This window comes from Petromyzon marinus, chromosome 39, assembly GCF_048934315.1.
Source record: "Petromyzon marinus isolate PM22_M1 ecotype Great Lakes invasive population chromosome 39, UKy_Petmar_22M1.pri1.0, whole genome shotgun sequence".
Lineage (NCBI taxonomy): Eukaryota > Metazoa > Chordata > Hyperoartia > Petromyzontiformes > Petromyzontidae > Petromyzon > Petromyzon marinus.
The window spans coordinates 11,834,175-11,850,068 of NC_133705.1; the positions used below are offsets into that span (position 1 = coordinate 11,834,175).

Consider the following 15,894-nt stretch of genomic DNA (forward strand, 5'->3'; position numbering starts at 1 on the left):
CACACAGGAGGACCGGCAAAGGCAAGGGACGGAGTAGATGGACCGAGTGGAGGAGGCACTGGAGCAGACAGAAAATGACATTGAAACATCACCAAGAGATGGATCTAAAACTATGATGGCCAACAATGTAGGACCGTTACTGCTGCTGGAAGCCTGTGGCCTCTGTAAAAGACACAGAACGGGAATACGAATAAACTCTGAGACAAATGGACAGAACAAGACAAAACAATGACTTCACGTATTCATGGTAAATAGTTTATTATGACTGCTTGAGGACGGAGACATGTGTCTCGGTGCTGTGTACAGCGCGTAGTGTGGCTTTTTCAGTGTGCGCCGTCGACTTCGCTCGGGGCACCGTTGGCGTCGGTGAGGTCTGTTTTAAAACTCCTGTTCACCCGGACATCCAACTGCAAGGGGAAGACAAACCGAGTCAATACCACACGCAGCAGCAGCAGCAGCAATGGCGCATCCAAGCAAACGTTTCTATATAACGGGTGCCCAGCCTGTCCTGTAGACAGGCACAACGTGACACCTCACGTGACCCTCACGTGACACTTGCGTGGACCCTCATCAGGTGTAAGCCGTTGCCATGACACTGACGAGACCTTCACGTGACCTTTTCAAATGCACTCCTGCGGACGTCTGGAACGTTCTTCCTTCCGATATTAGGAAGGCACTGGAGCAATGCACTTTAAAATCTAGATTGAAAACTAATTTCTTTAGAACTGCTGTTTTTGTTTAGTTTCTTGTCCTTCCCCTGCAACTCTGATTAGCATGGACGGCTATGTATGGTGCGAAAGAAGTTCAACATAGATACATAGATGCGCTTTTGCGGCCATCTAGAACGCTCTTCCTTCCGATATTAGGAAGCCACTGGAGCTATGCACTTTTAAATCTAGATTGAAAACTCATTTCTTAAGAACTGCTTTTTGTTTTTAGTTTGTTGTCCTTCCCCCACACCTCCGATTAGTACAGTTGGCTACGTACAGTGGCAAGCGCAAGATGAAGCTCCCCGATGTGGTGTCTGGTTGCCCTGCGTGATGTACAGCACCATGCACGACGTTTCACTCCTGGCAAATTGATCCAAGGCAATCTAGCTAGCTGAGGCCCTGTATACAAATGTAAATTTTAAGAAGTTTTTTTTTTCATGAAGCTCCCAGAAAAGTGCAGAAAATCGTCAGACATCACCCCAAACAAGACAGGGTACAACCCAAAAACACATCGGAGAGCTAACCAGCACAACTGTGAAAACCTACGCACAACAGCAGCAGCAGCAAAGAGCCATTTATGAACATCGCGATGGAAACCCCTCCTTTACCTTGACACCCTCAATAACGTGCTCCTCTCTCTGCAAAGCGTTCCTGAAGCTATTCTCCGAAATGAAGGAAATCCAACACGTGCCCTTGTGGAAGCCGGTGTCCTTATTCTGCATCCACAAAACAAAACAAACGTTTCCGTTTAGAGTCCTCAGGCCTGCACTGTACAGCGGTGGCAACTGAGAGAACCAGAGTTAGACGTGCAGGTAACTGTAATCTAACAGAGTTGAATCAATGCATCGCTTAAGCTAGCTTGCAACACCCACATTCAATGGTGTGTATGTGTGTAAGAAACCAGGTGTAGTTAACTCTACATGACCCGTGGGTGGGTTATCAGTGTTTCGCATGAACCATGCTCATTCGCACCTTTCATGCGCGTGCTGGTTTAATTACGAGCCGCTCGTCACTCATCTAGGGTCAGCGACGCGGTGACCCCAAACATCAGTAAGTGAACCCATTCAATATCTTCTCCCCCATACTACGAAGGTGAGAAAAAAACGATGTTTTCATAGCCTCAATTACATGTTTTGCATTATCTGTGTTTTTGTTTTATCCATGTCACCTATATAAATGGAAGATGACTGTATTTAGATGTGTATATGTGTTGCCAGCAACTAGAGGCCACCACATTCGCTAGGATGCCTGTGGGTGAATAGTTTATGAAACCTATTTATCCCGCAGCCCCACATTCACTGCCGATTCCCCTCTGTGGAAAAACTGTGGTGTAGGAAGCGCTCTGAAGTGTGCCGGTATGCATGTTTGGTTTTCTGAGAAGTGGTGGTGTGGTGTGTCATCGCATAGAGGCCCATTTTGACCACTGTGAGGATGTTAAAAAATACTCTCTGTAATCAAATCGTGACCCTGAATTGCAACATTTAATTGAAACAAGGAATGGGGGGAGGCGTAAATCATTGCAATCCAAGAAAGTGTACAGTCCTTTGTCAATCTACTGCTGGATGAAGGCCTTTCTATGCCATGTTAGTTGATTTACCATACTTGACCATGCCGATCAGTGCGGGTTGGTGAAGAGGGGGTGCCTAGAACTGGTTTAGATTTCACTCGCCACTCATGCTAGCCTTGGCTGGAATGGAACTCATATCATTAGCTTTATTGTGTAATGTCGTAACCACTCTGCCATCCACCGCTTCACCCCCACCACAGCCCTCATAATAATGGATTAGGAACGAAGCCATCAGTACAAGGTGGCACACGAAAGTATCAAATGACTTCATGTTTGTAGAGCAACCAAAAAAGGAAATAAAACACACTGTAACGTAAGCGACAAGCAAGGGTCTCTACCGCTTGGAGATTGTGTTGCTGTGTATAGACAGCCTAATCAGTGCTTTATGGTGAGAGTCTTAATATTGAGCATGCAAGATACTTGGCTCATTGAAACCTCCGGTTTGTTTGAATAAAAACGTGAGTTAACAACAAAACCTCAACTTTTTTCCCACGTTCCCCATGGACAGCTTCCACGCGTTTGGGAGTCCATTACATAAACTTTAAAGATGCGATTCATCCAGAATGTAATCGAAAAGTGGCTCTTTCAACTTGGGCATGGCAGATATAACTAATATATCTCACTACTAGAAATCCGAAAGGAGACTTCGTGTTGTCACATACCACCAATTCTATAATATTCTTGTGTATGCCCATCAACATGTTCAGGAGCTAAATGCCGATGTCGAGGTGTGCTAGCCACGAGAGGGCCTCAGAAGCGAGTTTGTGTAGTTTTGCTATTTCTCCGTTGAAGCGTGCGCAGACCACAGTGGTTTACTATACGGTCCACAGTTGGGTTGCAAAACACCATAGCATAATTGGAATATAATTTGTGGAAAGACAAAAAAGGTGAAAGTCAGGGGTGATCCAGTGGCCAAAGGAGCTCATGTTCCATCAGAGTGCGGTTAGTAGAGAAGACAAAAGCAATACTTACGAATGGCAAATAGCATTTCTTGATGGCTCCAAATTGGCTGAAGTACGCCTTCACTTCCCCTTAAAAAAAGAATGCAAAAGACACAAACACAAGTCAGCCACACTGCACGAAAAGAATGACTTGCCAGTGGCACTTGCCTTCAGCAAGAGTGCTAAAAGCTGGGATACAGGTGGCCTATTTTACAAATATGGACAGACATTTCAAACACTTTAAAGATATGGGCAATCATTGGTACAATCATGAAGAGACTTCTTACTTTTTATATCAGCATGTGAGTGTCATTTGGAAGGCACAGTTGCCTACGTATGGTGTGAAAGAAGTTCAACAGGCATAATACAACATATGGTTAATTTATGGAATGATTTAATCGACTGACACACTAAACTGCATGCCCCATCACCACCATCCCAGCACAGATGAAAAACTTGAGTTCACCCGAGTACATCTGACACCGCGATATTTTATGAGCATTTCTCCCTTATCGAGGTGGACCCAACTATTCCTAACTAAATGACGGTCCTAATGTGCTGAGCAAGTAAAAATCCACTTCATTACCAACGATTTACCCGCATCTTTTTTTAAGTGTCTGAAACGTACGTTCGAAACTGTGGAACCGCCCACACAGTTAATGGGACAAAAAAAACACACACACACGTCAGATTTGCAGTGTTGTCACGAAGGGGACTGCCACGCTGACATCTAAGAATGTAATAAGTTATTTGGCGGCCTTCTATCTATGACAACCGGCAGCAGTTCCATTCATCCAGCTGCCCACTAATTTGCGAGGAGTTAGCGACGCGTAAAATTAACCCTTCAGCCGCTTTGACGTCATACGCCAGGTTACGTCAATGGCGACGATTTTATGGAGCAAATCCAGAAGTTTCAAATTAGCTACAAATTATTAAAGCAATTAGTCTGCACATTAATTACTGGTGCCAAGAATTGTTGGCTGGAGATTACGTCATCGGTCTCTCACTGTGAGAAAAAAAACAACTCCTGAAGAGCTAGATTGTGGTCCTCTTGTCTGAAGTTACCATCAAACTAATTGAGCAAATTTGACCAACGAATAGGCAGCATCAGTGAGACCAAGAGACAACTTGAGACCCAATGTAGTTCTTTAGGAACTGCTAGTTTTGCATAATGCAAAAGGTTGGGAATGAATGGGGAGATGAGTAGAGATGTAATGATAGGTCGATTCATGATTTAATGCATGAAAAACTCGGTTTTCCATTTAATTTGGAAAATGTCCATCTCTGGGAATAAATATATCGGTTTTGAATGTCATGCCAGGCAGGTGGGAAAAGTGCTGGCCCCCCTACTGTGTGAACGACAGTTCACTTGCAAGATATCTGTAGAATCTGCCTCCATGGGCTATTATCCTGTTTTGCAAGAGATCCGAACGGGTTCCTCATCCTGTGACATTAATGAGATGTAATGGTGCAAAAACTAAATGTTGGAACTAATTAATTAAACACACGTTTGCTCGTGACAACAGCACCATGCATCACTTGATCAATGAAGCAGGCATCCTCAAGTAAGTCTGTAAATGAACAGCACCACAGCAGGACAGAAACTGCTTATCCATCGGTCTATTCCATCTAAAAGCCTCCAGTTCGCAGGCAGTATAATACAACGATATCAGCTGACTCGAGCAGGCCGATACGTCACACCTTGACAGCTCTACCGATGTCAGACTCGTTCTACCAGATTGTTTCCTTTCATCCGTACTGTGCTCAATGTCCTACCCTGCTCTAGTCCACACTCAAGAGCGCCCTTTCACCTCTATGAATGCGACTGTCTTTCTCTACAACTAAATATGCCCCCCCCTCCCCTCTCCTCCGGTCTTTGCATGTCAAGATCACATGCCGTAGCATTATTATGCTTTACACATCCACATTTTAGTGTACGCTGCAGGACACAGCAATTTCTCTTCCTTATTGTGCTTGACTTTAGAACCTCGTCTCTTTTTCCAAAAAAAACACACACAAACCTTCTCCTATTCGAGAATAGTCCTATCATCATGCGAGAGTGTTTCTCATCGGCTGGGCGCTCCATCCCATAGAGCTGCAGGCCTCTGCTTAGCAACTGCGATTAGATATTGAATTACCGTTCCACAGAGTGCAGTCAACACATTCACGAGATATGAACACTGCTGCTTGATAACCGTGACGCGTGTCTAGTTTCTAAATTATTTGGTGATACCGCGTTGGCAGTCGTGAGCAAGCACAACCAACAAAAAACAATTAAACACATTCGTCGATAACATTGCCGAAGATCAGGACAATGACTAAGGCAGTGGTATTGAGGAATGTTTTTGTTGTCTTTCTGAAAACACTTGTGACAGCAGCTCCCTCTACTGACCACGAACATAAATGTAATTGCGCCTCTAGTTGTACAGGTACGAGGAGAAGTAGAGGACTTGTCAGTACACCCCACGCAGTGTGGGGTCGTGGGGGTTATTTGGCCATACTTCTCCAGACTGGTCAGTGCAGGTTTAAGGTGGAGAACAAAGACATTGTGGAGGATAGTACAGGATGGTCCAGATGTATTGTGACCTCCCCCCCCCTACAGCCCCATTTAATTTAATAACACTTATTATGTTTTAAGGTTTATTTAAAACAGAAATTAATATGCAAAGAGAAAAAAAATGTTCCGGGTCAATTAACTGGGGGGTCACGAAACATCTGGACCACGCTACACAATGGCTTTAGATGCACTGCCCTCTACTGACCGCTCGTATTGTGGTCACCTTAACCCACGCACGAACCAGGCTCAACGCTGCTGAGATGAAGAAACATGACGAGACCTCACGCATCTTTTATACGGTTGTAAGTTAAAGGAGGGGGGGGGGGCAAATGCATTGCCACATTCTGGACAAAGCTCATCGCTGCTTCCCCGAGTGAGCATTGACACGGGGTCGCGTGCTCTGTCGACCAAGACTTACGGAGTCACGCGTGTACATGGAGGTCAGAGACACGCGTGTACATCGGGGGCTTGTGTTTAGTTTGTTGTCTTTCCCCCCCCCCACACACCCCGCCGCACATCCGATTAGCACGGTTGGCTACGTACGGTGCGGAAGAAGTTCAACACACATACATTAGACACACCGGGTACCGGCGACCAGAGACGCACGTCCAAAAACCGGGGTTAGATACACGGGTCACGGGGATCAGCGGACACAAACATGTGCACGGAGGTCGGAGACACGCATGTACAGGGGTGGGGGGGTTAGACACACGGATACCGTGAAGCAGAGAGGAGACACACGGATAGCGTGAACCAGAGAGGAGACACACGGATAGCGTGAACCAGAGAGGAGACACACGGATAGCGTGAACCAGAGAGGAGACACACGGATACCGTGAACCAGAGAGGAGACACACGGATACCGTGAACCAGAGAGGAGACACACGTGTACACGGAGACCAGAGACACACGTGTACACAGGGGACACGAGGTCTCACACACACACACACACACGTGTGGGCACGGGCACAGCCGTCACTCGGCAGGGGCGGCTGCAAGCCACTCACTGTTCGCCACCATCCACGGCAGCCGCGTCACGAACAGCTCCATCGCGCGCGCCATGCTTGACCGTTGACACTCAACGCGGGAGAGAGAACTAACGCACAGGGGGAGAGCTAACGCGCAGGGGGAGAGCTGATGCACAGGGGGAGAGCTGATGCACAGGGGTCGTGGTTGGGCAGGCACTGAACGCGCCACACGTGGAGGGGTTTTGGGGGTCACCAAAGCCACGCGACTCTCGTAAGCGCCGCGCGCGCCCATTGGCCGATCGGCGCGCACGTGACAGCGTGCGAGGCCGTTGCGATTGGTCGACGTGAGGGGTAGTAAGATGGCGGCTGCCCCCGGCCCCGCGACCTTTAACCTTTCACCTCGCACGCTGCAGCTAACAGAATGGGAATGTTTATTATTTATAGTGGAGGAATCCGATGAGCTACAAAGCTCTTCCCCTCCACAGATGCCCAATAGACTGGAATGGTTCTCAACATTTTTTGGCCCCTGTACCCCCATCCCCCCACCTTGTTAAATTTAGTTTCAACCGAGCGTATCACCCCACTTAGCATGGTTATGAGATAATGAATGTACGAATAGTAAACGTCGATATTTTAACCAAATGTCCGTTGTGTGAGGTATACTCCTAACTAGCTTGCTTGTAACTGCAAGCGAATAAAAAACAATATTCAAGGGACACTGCACGCACAACGTGACCCGCTCGCTGGTTACTCTTGGAAACCCGCTTTGCTTACGATCAGTAAGAGAGAATAGGGTTTTTTCCTCCCTTGTTTCTGGCAACAAAAAAAAACACCTTTGACAAGGAATCATGTCTGCATTAACCACAATATTTGTGGTCAGAATGCAAACAAAAAAACATACCCTGATAATATATGCCTTGTCTGTGAAACTGATTGGTCAACACGCAAGAGACGGCTTTCTTTTGAGCCTCGTCTCAAAACGGTGTTAGACCAGAGGACGCCCAAACGCCTTTTGGCGTCCTCTGGTCTATTATCAGAGTATGTTTGTTTTTATTCCTTGTAAAATATGTTTTGTTGCCAGACAAAAAGGGGAAATATTCTCCTGCGGAGGGAGCTGGTAGGAACGTTGGGTTGCTCGGCCAATGGCCAGGGTCAACAACGGCGGCACCACGTGGTGTGTTCAGCACAATATGCCCGACTGTGAGGGCGGGCACAAGCCGGCGTGAGTAGGTTAAACGTTGAGTTTTATAAGGGCACCACGGGGTGACCAGCCCCTCCACACCCAGCCCCACCCCTCCCACCCCCCACCCAGCCCCTCCCCACCCAGCCCCACCCTCCCCACCCTCCCCTCCCCACCCAGCCCCTCCCCACCCTCCCCACCTAGCCCCTCCCCACCCTCCCCACCCTCCCCACCCAGCCCCTCCCCACCCTCCCCTCCCCACCCAGCCCCTCCCCACCCTCCCCACCCAGCCCCTCCCCACCCTCCCCTCCCCACCCAGCCCCTCCCCACCCAGCCCCTCCCCACCCTCCCCTCTCCACCCAGCCCCACCCCTCCCATTTTTGGATGCACGACGGACGTACACAATAATCCCCTGTGGGCTGGTGGTGTAACCAGGAGGTTCCTACCAGTAAAATACCTATTCTCATATTTTGGTACTGGCAAAGGAGGTCCCATGAGATACGATCAGTAAGTTTATTTAATATTGTTTTAGGTTACCATATGGATTTATAATGTCGTAATTTTATATAGCAAGATTCATACTTAATTATACACCAATGATCCTCATCTACGTGACTTTACCGAATAAATCCAAAGAGTACAGCTCACGTTACCATACCTGTCAACCCCTTATCAGTGCCCTAACTTATTACAGACCAATTCAGACCTTATTGGTCACCCCGTGCCAAATATAAATCCCAACGTTCATCCTACAAAGTCCCATCACATGGGAGAAACACAAAGAGACAAAAAAAATTTGCCCGTATTTTGAAACGGCTGTACGCCGTATGGACCTTAAAACTCAATTTCCCTGTCCAAGAATACTGGTGACCCATAGAGGTTGACACGTATGGAATCGTCACATGTATTTTTTTAACAAACTTTATTCACTGGCCGTGTCGGGTGGATGGAAGAGGGCGGTGTGCACGACACACATTTGCGCTTACACGGCGATCTGACAATACGAAAATAAATTAAATTGAAAAAATTACGCGTGCTCATCTCCACAATTTGATCGGCGAAGCTAATGGTCCACCCTAAACCGCGTCCACCGCACAAACCGTGGCAGCAGTAGATGCCGGGATACCCTGATGCCCAAATTGAAACTTAAAAATTCCGGTAGTAGTAGTGTGCGACTGTGGCCATTCAGAACAGATGGCCCGATCCACAAAGACAAAAGAGACATCGCAGTGACGATACCACTCCGCTTGCTCCTCACGCTGTTATCTGGGATTGACCACCTGAATGTGAAATTGTAAGTTGTTACTCTGAAATCTACATCAGTCGTACGAAAGAAGAAAATGTAAACAGTGCCATTAGTTCATAATACAGTTTTTTTTGGTTAGATCGCGTAAATATAAATGTGTCGTTTAACCCACCACCAACCGACACGGACAATTAGTAAGGTTTGTCACGTAAACAGAAGATGCTCATTCGTTGCTAGTACCACGACATTTACAATCTGAGTACGACGTTTCTCCAGTAATTACAACTAGCATCATCAGGCAGACAGACAGATTTGAGGATGACATTGGTCGCGAAAGCCGACGTTGATTTGAAGCTTTCGTGACTGCAGGAATCCTTACTCTTTGGTTCTTTCGGTAAAGTCACGTAGTTGGAAATATAAAATAAAACAAATCACGACGTTTCGATCGCAACACAAGCGGTCGTCATCAGGTAAAGGGGTCAGCCTCTAAAGGCAAACTGTTTATAAAGGTCTGGGGATGGGCGTAGCCCAGGTGTATCAACAACACCAGGAGCACGGGCGGTGCACAAGTGCTAATGCAGCAACAATGTCAATGTAGCAGCAATGCCAATGCAGCAACAGTGCCAATGCAGCAGCAATGCCAATGTAGCAGCAATGCCAATGTAGCAGCAGTGCCAATGCAGCAGCAATGCCAATGCAGCAACAATGCCAATGTAGCATCAATGCCAATACAACAACAATGCCAATGCAGCAACAGTGGCAATGCAGCAACAGTGCCAATGTAGCAACAATGCCAATGTAGCAGCAATGCCAATGTAGCAACAATGCCAATGTAGCAGCAATGCCAATGCAGCAACAGTGCCAATGTAGCAGCAATGCCAATGCAGCAACAATGCCAATGCAGCAACAATGCCAATGTAGCAACACTGCCAATGCAGCAACAATGCCAATGCAGCAACAATGCTAATGTAGCAACAATGCCAATGCAGCAACAATGCCAATGCAGCAACAATGCCAATGCAGCAACAATGCCAATGCAGCAGCAATGCCAATGTTGCAGCAATGCCAATGTAGCAACAATGCCAATGCAGCAACAATGCCAATGCAGCAACAATGCCAATGCAGCAACAATGCCAATGCAGCAACAATGCCAATGCAGCAGCAATGCCAATGTTGCAGCAATGCCAATGCAGCAACAATGCCAATGCAGCAACAATGCCAATGCAGCAACAATGCCAATGCAGCAACAATGCCAATGCAGCAACAATGCCATTGCAGCAACAATGCCAATGTAGCAACACTGCCAATGCAGCAACAATGCCAATGTAGCAACACTGCCAATGCAGCAACAATGCCAATGCAGCAACAATGCCAATGTAGAAACAATGCCAATGTAACAACAATGCCATTGCAGCAACAATGCCAATGCAGCAACAGTGCCAATGTAGCAACACTGCCAATGCAGCAACAATGCCAATCCAGCAACAATACCAATGCAGCCCACGTGTTAAACAGTGCTGTTCGTTGCCTGCCCCTTCGATAACGTTCCGTGGGGGGGCCGTGTGGAGTGAGGAGATGCCTCGAGGTTCATGACAACGCCACCCACAGGCCAGCGGGCTGTAAGAAGCTCACAAATCCGACGCCACGGCGATTTTTGTTGACGTGACGGAGCCGCGGCCAAGAGGGGAGCAAGGCCAGAAGAGCCGAGGATCGCAACGATCCCTCTCCCCTCCATCCCCTCCCCTCCCGCAGCAGTAGCAGCAGCAGGGTCGTTGAAATTCAGGGACACGGATTAAACAAAAACAAATAACTTGCCCAGGCTCTGTAGGGAAAGTTTAAGAGAGGCGAGTGAAGTGGGTGGGTGAGGGTGTGTGTCTGTCTGTGTGTGTGTGTGGCGCATGGCGGCGGTGTCTCCTAGTGCCATGGGCCCCCGCAGAGAGACGCCTATGGGAGAAGTGGTGAGGAGCGAGCCCCCCAGCTGGTCCAGCAGCAGCAGTGACAGCAGTGACAACAACAGTGACAACAACAGCGGCGGCAGTGGTGACGGCGGCGGCGGCGACAGCGACACGGAGGAGGCGCCCGCGGGGCCCGGCGGGCCGGGAGTCGAAGCGGGACTCGGCTACCTGCCGCTCGCCCAGGAGCCCGAGGAGGAGGAGGAGGACGGCGGCGAAGGCGTCGGGCAAACGAGTCCCGAGAACATCGAGCAGACCTTGCGGGTGACGGATGTTATTTAAGATTTAGAATCAACAACAACGACGAGGCATTTAGATGATTTGGTTACTGATGTCGGTGTCCGCGTGACGACGATGATGATAGGAAGCCCACTTTGATCGAGCTATCGCTTGCGGCCCAGGCCGCTTGTGGAAAGAAAGCAAAACCAAGCTTATAGCTCAGTGGGCCTTATCTGGTAAAATAATATAGTTTAGTTTTATTTGTGTGTGTGTGTATTCGTAATGTGCTCACCTGTCCTATGCTTTTCACGCCTCATCGTGTCTTTGTATTGTTTGTTGCTGTAAAGTTCAGACCCCTACCCGACTGGACGTGTGAGGAAAAAAAGCTTTATAGCTCATCTGATTTCTCCACTATAAACAATACATACAGTATTCTGATGTTGTGGCGTAACGCGTTGTTTACGATGGTTACTACAACTGGTTGTAGTAAAATAATAATAACATTGTAACGACTGTTGCGATACTTATCTGTGTCATTGTAATAACATTTTACAGCAACTGCCATTGTGTAACTGTCATATAGTTAACATTGTAACAGTAATTCTTCTAACATTGACAACAATCTTTGTAACGTCAGTCATAGTAAAGGGCATTGTAATTACTGTCATTGTAACAACTGTCATTGCAATACCATTGTAACACAAATGGTCATTAATAACAGCTGCGTCAGTCGTAATATCGGGGGCTATTTTTGTTCAGGATTGTTTTGATATAAAGTACTGTAAATCTGTGCATAATAATCCTGATCAACGTGACTTTACCGAAAGAGCTAAGAATATGAATTACTGCAGTCACGAAAGCTTTAAATTAAAAAAAATCCTGATATCTATCCAGGAAAGTCTCAAATCCTTTAACCCAAGGGGTCCCACATTTTGGATATTTGGTCAGATCCTTATTATTGATAATACGAATATCAGTCATGTACAGGGGTCTGCAACCAGCGGCGTTGGAGCTACGTGTGGCTCTTTAAGGGCTGCTTCATGACGTTATTTATTAAGGACCGCCGTCTCCTATTCACCAAGTGCACTGGGGCTCGTGAAATGTTCAGTTTTATTTTTTTGCCGAATTCGAAAGAAATGGCTCCTGTTGTTATTTTGGTAGAAGAACCTTGCTCATGTACATTAAGCAAATTCTCACTGAGTTTCTAGACTTTTTTTCCAGGAGGGCCCTGCTACATTGGGATGTTTTCATGAATTCCATTCAATCACGCTGTAGGAAACCACGGTGCCTAGAGAAAACCCACCACACATACGAGTGGATAACACGCAAATAGGCCCACTTTCCCACTTGCTGTATTACTATCCCCTGCCCACGTCGCAGGCTAATTCCGGCTCATAGAATAAAAAACATCAGTTTCACCGTCATGCGGCAAACATTCCTGTATGTGGCAGGGCGGGTGGGAAAGTGCTGTCTCCTACTTTTTGGACCAGAGGTAACTTTATGGGATCTCAGGTAGCTCTGCGATATCCACTTCCGTGCACCGTTCTCAAAAAATGAAGGGTCGCACTGCTGTACGAGATTCGAATGGGTATTTTGTCCCATGACATAGATAGCATGCACAATGATGATAACATTGGAGACAAAGCTTAGAAATATCAACAAGATGGGCAGACAGCAGAGTCATTTACCTTATTTTGTGGTTGATGTTGCAGGATATGGGGCTGTACCTACCCCCACCACCAGCAGACAGTGAGGATGAAGTTGATGATGCAGAGGCTGCAGGTGCTTGTTCCAGCCAGGCCATCAACATGGACAACGGTACATGTGTGCTTGATAACCCGATGTTTATATATCAAGTGGGAAGGCCAGGTAGCTCAGGAGTCGGGGTATTGAACCGGCACCCTTGATTAACCTGGGTTCTCAAATGAGTTGGTTGATGGTCTCATGCTAGTCACCAATTTTGCAAATTTGGTGTAAATTCGAGCTCTACGAATTAAATTAATATCCATGGAAAGGCATGTGGAAAAGTGCAGCAATCTCAGAGTTGGGTTTTGTCTCATGAGACGAGTTCACATGCACCATGCCCAATGTGGCGACTGCATCTCATGCAGGAAATAGTCTTCCATATGTATTGACTTTTTAGTGTACTTTTCAGCTTTTGTTCAAGTTTATTTCATCAGTGCCCATGTTTTTTTATCCATATGTCCTACCAGGTAGTTTGCAATTGGCACGGTTGGCTTAGATAAAAAAAAATCATTATTTATAGGCACATTAGATCACTGTATATACCCATCCTTTATTACAGCGATGGGGAACATTTTCCGGTTGGTCAGAAATTAACACATACATCTCAGTAACTCCTGTCATACCAAAAGGCCCTTGCAGTGACAGTAGTGACTGAGAGTGCTATACATAGAAAGTGTTTGCCAGGTCAAACATCTTCCCCTCGAGTACATAATTGACAGACGTATAGAGAAGACATCAGCTAATAGACTAAAATAAAATCCAGTTATTGTGGCTAAAATGCTTGAATCGCCAGTAAATATCAATATGAGGGCCATTTTCAAGTGGGAGACCAGATGTGGCCACAGGCTGTGTAAATTGAAGTCATGGGCCATATGTGTCCCGTGGGCCATAGGCTCCCCACCCATGCTTTATTATGGACGTATCAATTACCGGACATCTGTGAAAAAGAGCTTCATAGCTCTTTAGATTCCTCCAGTCTAAATTAAGCTTCTGATAAATATTCTGATTGGTGCTAATCGGAGGTGTGTGCGCGCGTACACGTGTTTGCTGTGCAGAGCATGTCGAGTTGGTGAAGAAGACAATGGCTATGGTGAAGCTGCCTGCCGTGCCGGGCTGGGCACAGGAGCTCTCCGACGAGCAGTGGAAGGACATGGTGTCCAAGACGCTGCAACCGCGGAATAACGCCACTGAGAAATGAGTGGAGATTCACTTTTGCACACTCATCCTCGCATCGGAGGCAAAATTACTCGCGTACGACTTCGTAGGTTTTCGCGGTCGTACTGTATAGCCCTTCAATGTGTTTTTGGGTTATACCACATTTATTCGGCATGACTTCCAGACGTTGCACTCCACGTGCTGGGAGCTTCTTTAGAAACTGAAGAAGCTCCCAAAACATGGAGCGAAACCTTGTACGTCATGGCAAACACAGTACAACCCAAAAACATATTACTACTCGTACATTGGCAACTGCTGCATTATGCAGGGTGGCCCAGAGAGTTTACCTGGCTGTTATTCAAACTGGAATTAGGGTTGATGCAGGAAACAGTGCCCTACCTTGCAAGTTGTAGGCCAGTCTTTTCACACTAAACCTGTCACAGACTCCGCACACTCCTTGGTGATAACCATATTTAACGGCCGTTTGTCATTCCACTGCATGTTGGAGGCCTCCCCACACCATGTCAGTTATGGGAGTCATTTTACCATACCTTCCTTACCATACTTCACGCTGGTCATTATTTCTTGGTTGTAACGCCTAACGCAGATTAAACAAGCTATAAATTACGTGTGTCGCCTTAAAGGTTAATGTGTTTCTGTCTGGCGACTCCTCACCATGGGTGTTTCATTCATTTTTCTTCACGCATACAAAATCTACTTTCAAATCTTTTTAAAGGTGAAAAAGTAAAGCTTTTATCTCAAACAGTACACCAAAGGTTATCGTCAGGGCTTAATATCCCATGGATTATTTTCTGGGCTATCCTAATCTCCCACCCAACAGTGATTCACCATCTGTCAACCCCATTCCACCCCAGACAGATACTTCTGAAATTAATCCCTGGTTACTGTCCATTGTAGAACATTGGCGGTAGCCCTCTCGAGTTGTAATGTAAAAGCTTTGTCGAGGAAACTGCTGATTACGCTGTGTTTTGATTTGAAACCAAACTCGCAGTACATATGACCACGTTAATTGCAATAAATATGCATTCCACTCGGTGTGTTGTACTGCGTGTAAGTGTAACAAATGTACGTGGAGGTCAGTAGATTTCATGCCATCGTTTGAAATAATTACAGTGCACAATTTGGGAGAGTTAATCTGTGCTCATTTAAACTTAATTTATAAAAATAAAAAAATAATAACCTAATGTGCCCAAGTATGGCCTCACTGAGTCTCAATACTTTTTTCAGGAGGGCCCCCATCATTGTTGGTGAAAGTTTAACACTTTATTTAATACTTAATATTTTGTATATTGAATACTCAATGCACTCAACCACACTGCCTTTAAAAAAATATTTTTAAAAATTTACTTTTTGGGAAAATGGCCTTTTATCGTGCTATGAAGGGCGATATTTTTATTTTCATGCAAATGTTGAGTGATATTTTTGGTTAATTGTGCAACACTGGGTGGGGAGGGGAGGGTGGGGAGGGGCTGGGTGGGGACGGTGGGGAGGGTAGGGAGGGTAGGGGGTGGGAGGGGTGGGGCTGGGTGGGGAGGGGCTGGTCACCCCGTGGTGCCCTTATAAAACTCAACGTTTAACCTCACGCCGGCTTGTGCCCACCCTCACAGTCGGGCATATTTGCGGAACACACCA

General features: G+C 46.6%; 2 protein-coding genes across 3 annotated transcripts; one reads left to right on the top strand and one right to left on the bottom strand.

The window, feature by feature from the left end:
- Positions 1 to 233: 233 nt before the first annotated feature.
- Positions 234 to 12,144, bottom strand: SLIRP (SRA stem-loop interacting RNA binding protein). 2 transcript variants are annotated; one of them, XM_076072926.1, is made up of 4 exons: positions 11,633 to 12,144; positions 3,250 to 3,308; positions 1,319 to 1,426; positions 234 to 407 (listed from the first exon to the last, which is right to left on the bottom strand). In XM_076072926.1, exons 1-4 carry the CDS (start codon positions 11,655 to 11,657, stop codon positions 324 to 326), a joined length of 276 nt encoding a protein of 91 aa, XP_075929041.1. In that variant the 5' UTR covers positions 11,658 to 12,144; the 3' UTR covers positions 234 to 323. The 2 variants fall into 2 exon arrangements, with proteins under 2 accessions (XP_075929041.1, XP_075929040.1); XM_076072925.1 differs by lacking the exon at positions 11,633 to 12,144 and adding an exon at positions 6,783 to 7,060.
- On the top strand, positions 10,782 to 15,297 carry LOC116950485 (male-enhanced antigen 1). The gene is made up of 3 exons (XM_076072927.1): positions 10,782 to 11,385; positions 13,053 to 13,158; positions 14,142 to 15,297. The coding sequence occupies exons 1-3, from the start codon at positions 11,068 to 11,070 to the stop codon at positions 14,282 to 14,284; spliced, it is 567 nt and encodes a 188-aa protein (XP_075929042.1). The 5' UTR covers positions 10,782 to 11,067; the 3' UTR covers positions 14,285 to 15,297.
- The last annotated feature ends 597 nt before the right edge of the window (positions 15,298 to 15,894 follow it).

Excerpts from the sequence above, each read along its gene's own strand:
- SLIRP (XM_076072925.1), bottom strand. The coding sequence starts at position 7,035 with ATGGGCGCGCGCGGCGCTTACGAGAGTCGCGTGGCTTTGGTGACCCCC. Across the intron at positions 3,309-6,782 it reads GCCGTGGATGGTGGCGAACA|GGGAAGTGAAGGCGTACTTC; the intron begins GTGAGTGGCTTG and ends TCTTTTTTTAAG. Across the intron at positions 1,427-3,249 it reads AGAAATGCTATTTGCCATTC|AATAAGGACACCGGCTTCCA; the intron begins GTAAGTATTGCT and ends TTGTGGATGCAG.
- LOC116950485 (XM_076072927.1), top strand. The coding sequence starts at position 11,068 with ATGGCGGCGGTGTCTCCTAGTGCCATGGGCCCCCGCAGAGAGACGCCT. Across the intron at positions 11,386-13,052 it reads ACATCGAGCAGACCTTGCGG|GATATGGGGCTGTACCTACC; the intron begins GTGACGGATGTT and ends TTGATGTTGCAG. Across the intron at positions 13,159-14,141 it reads GGCCATCAACATGGACAACG|AGCATGTCGAGTTGGTGAAG; the intron begins GTACATGTGTGC and ends TTTGCTGTGCAG.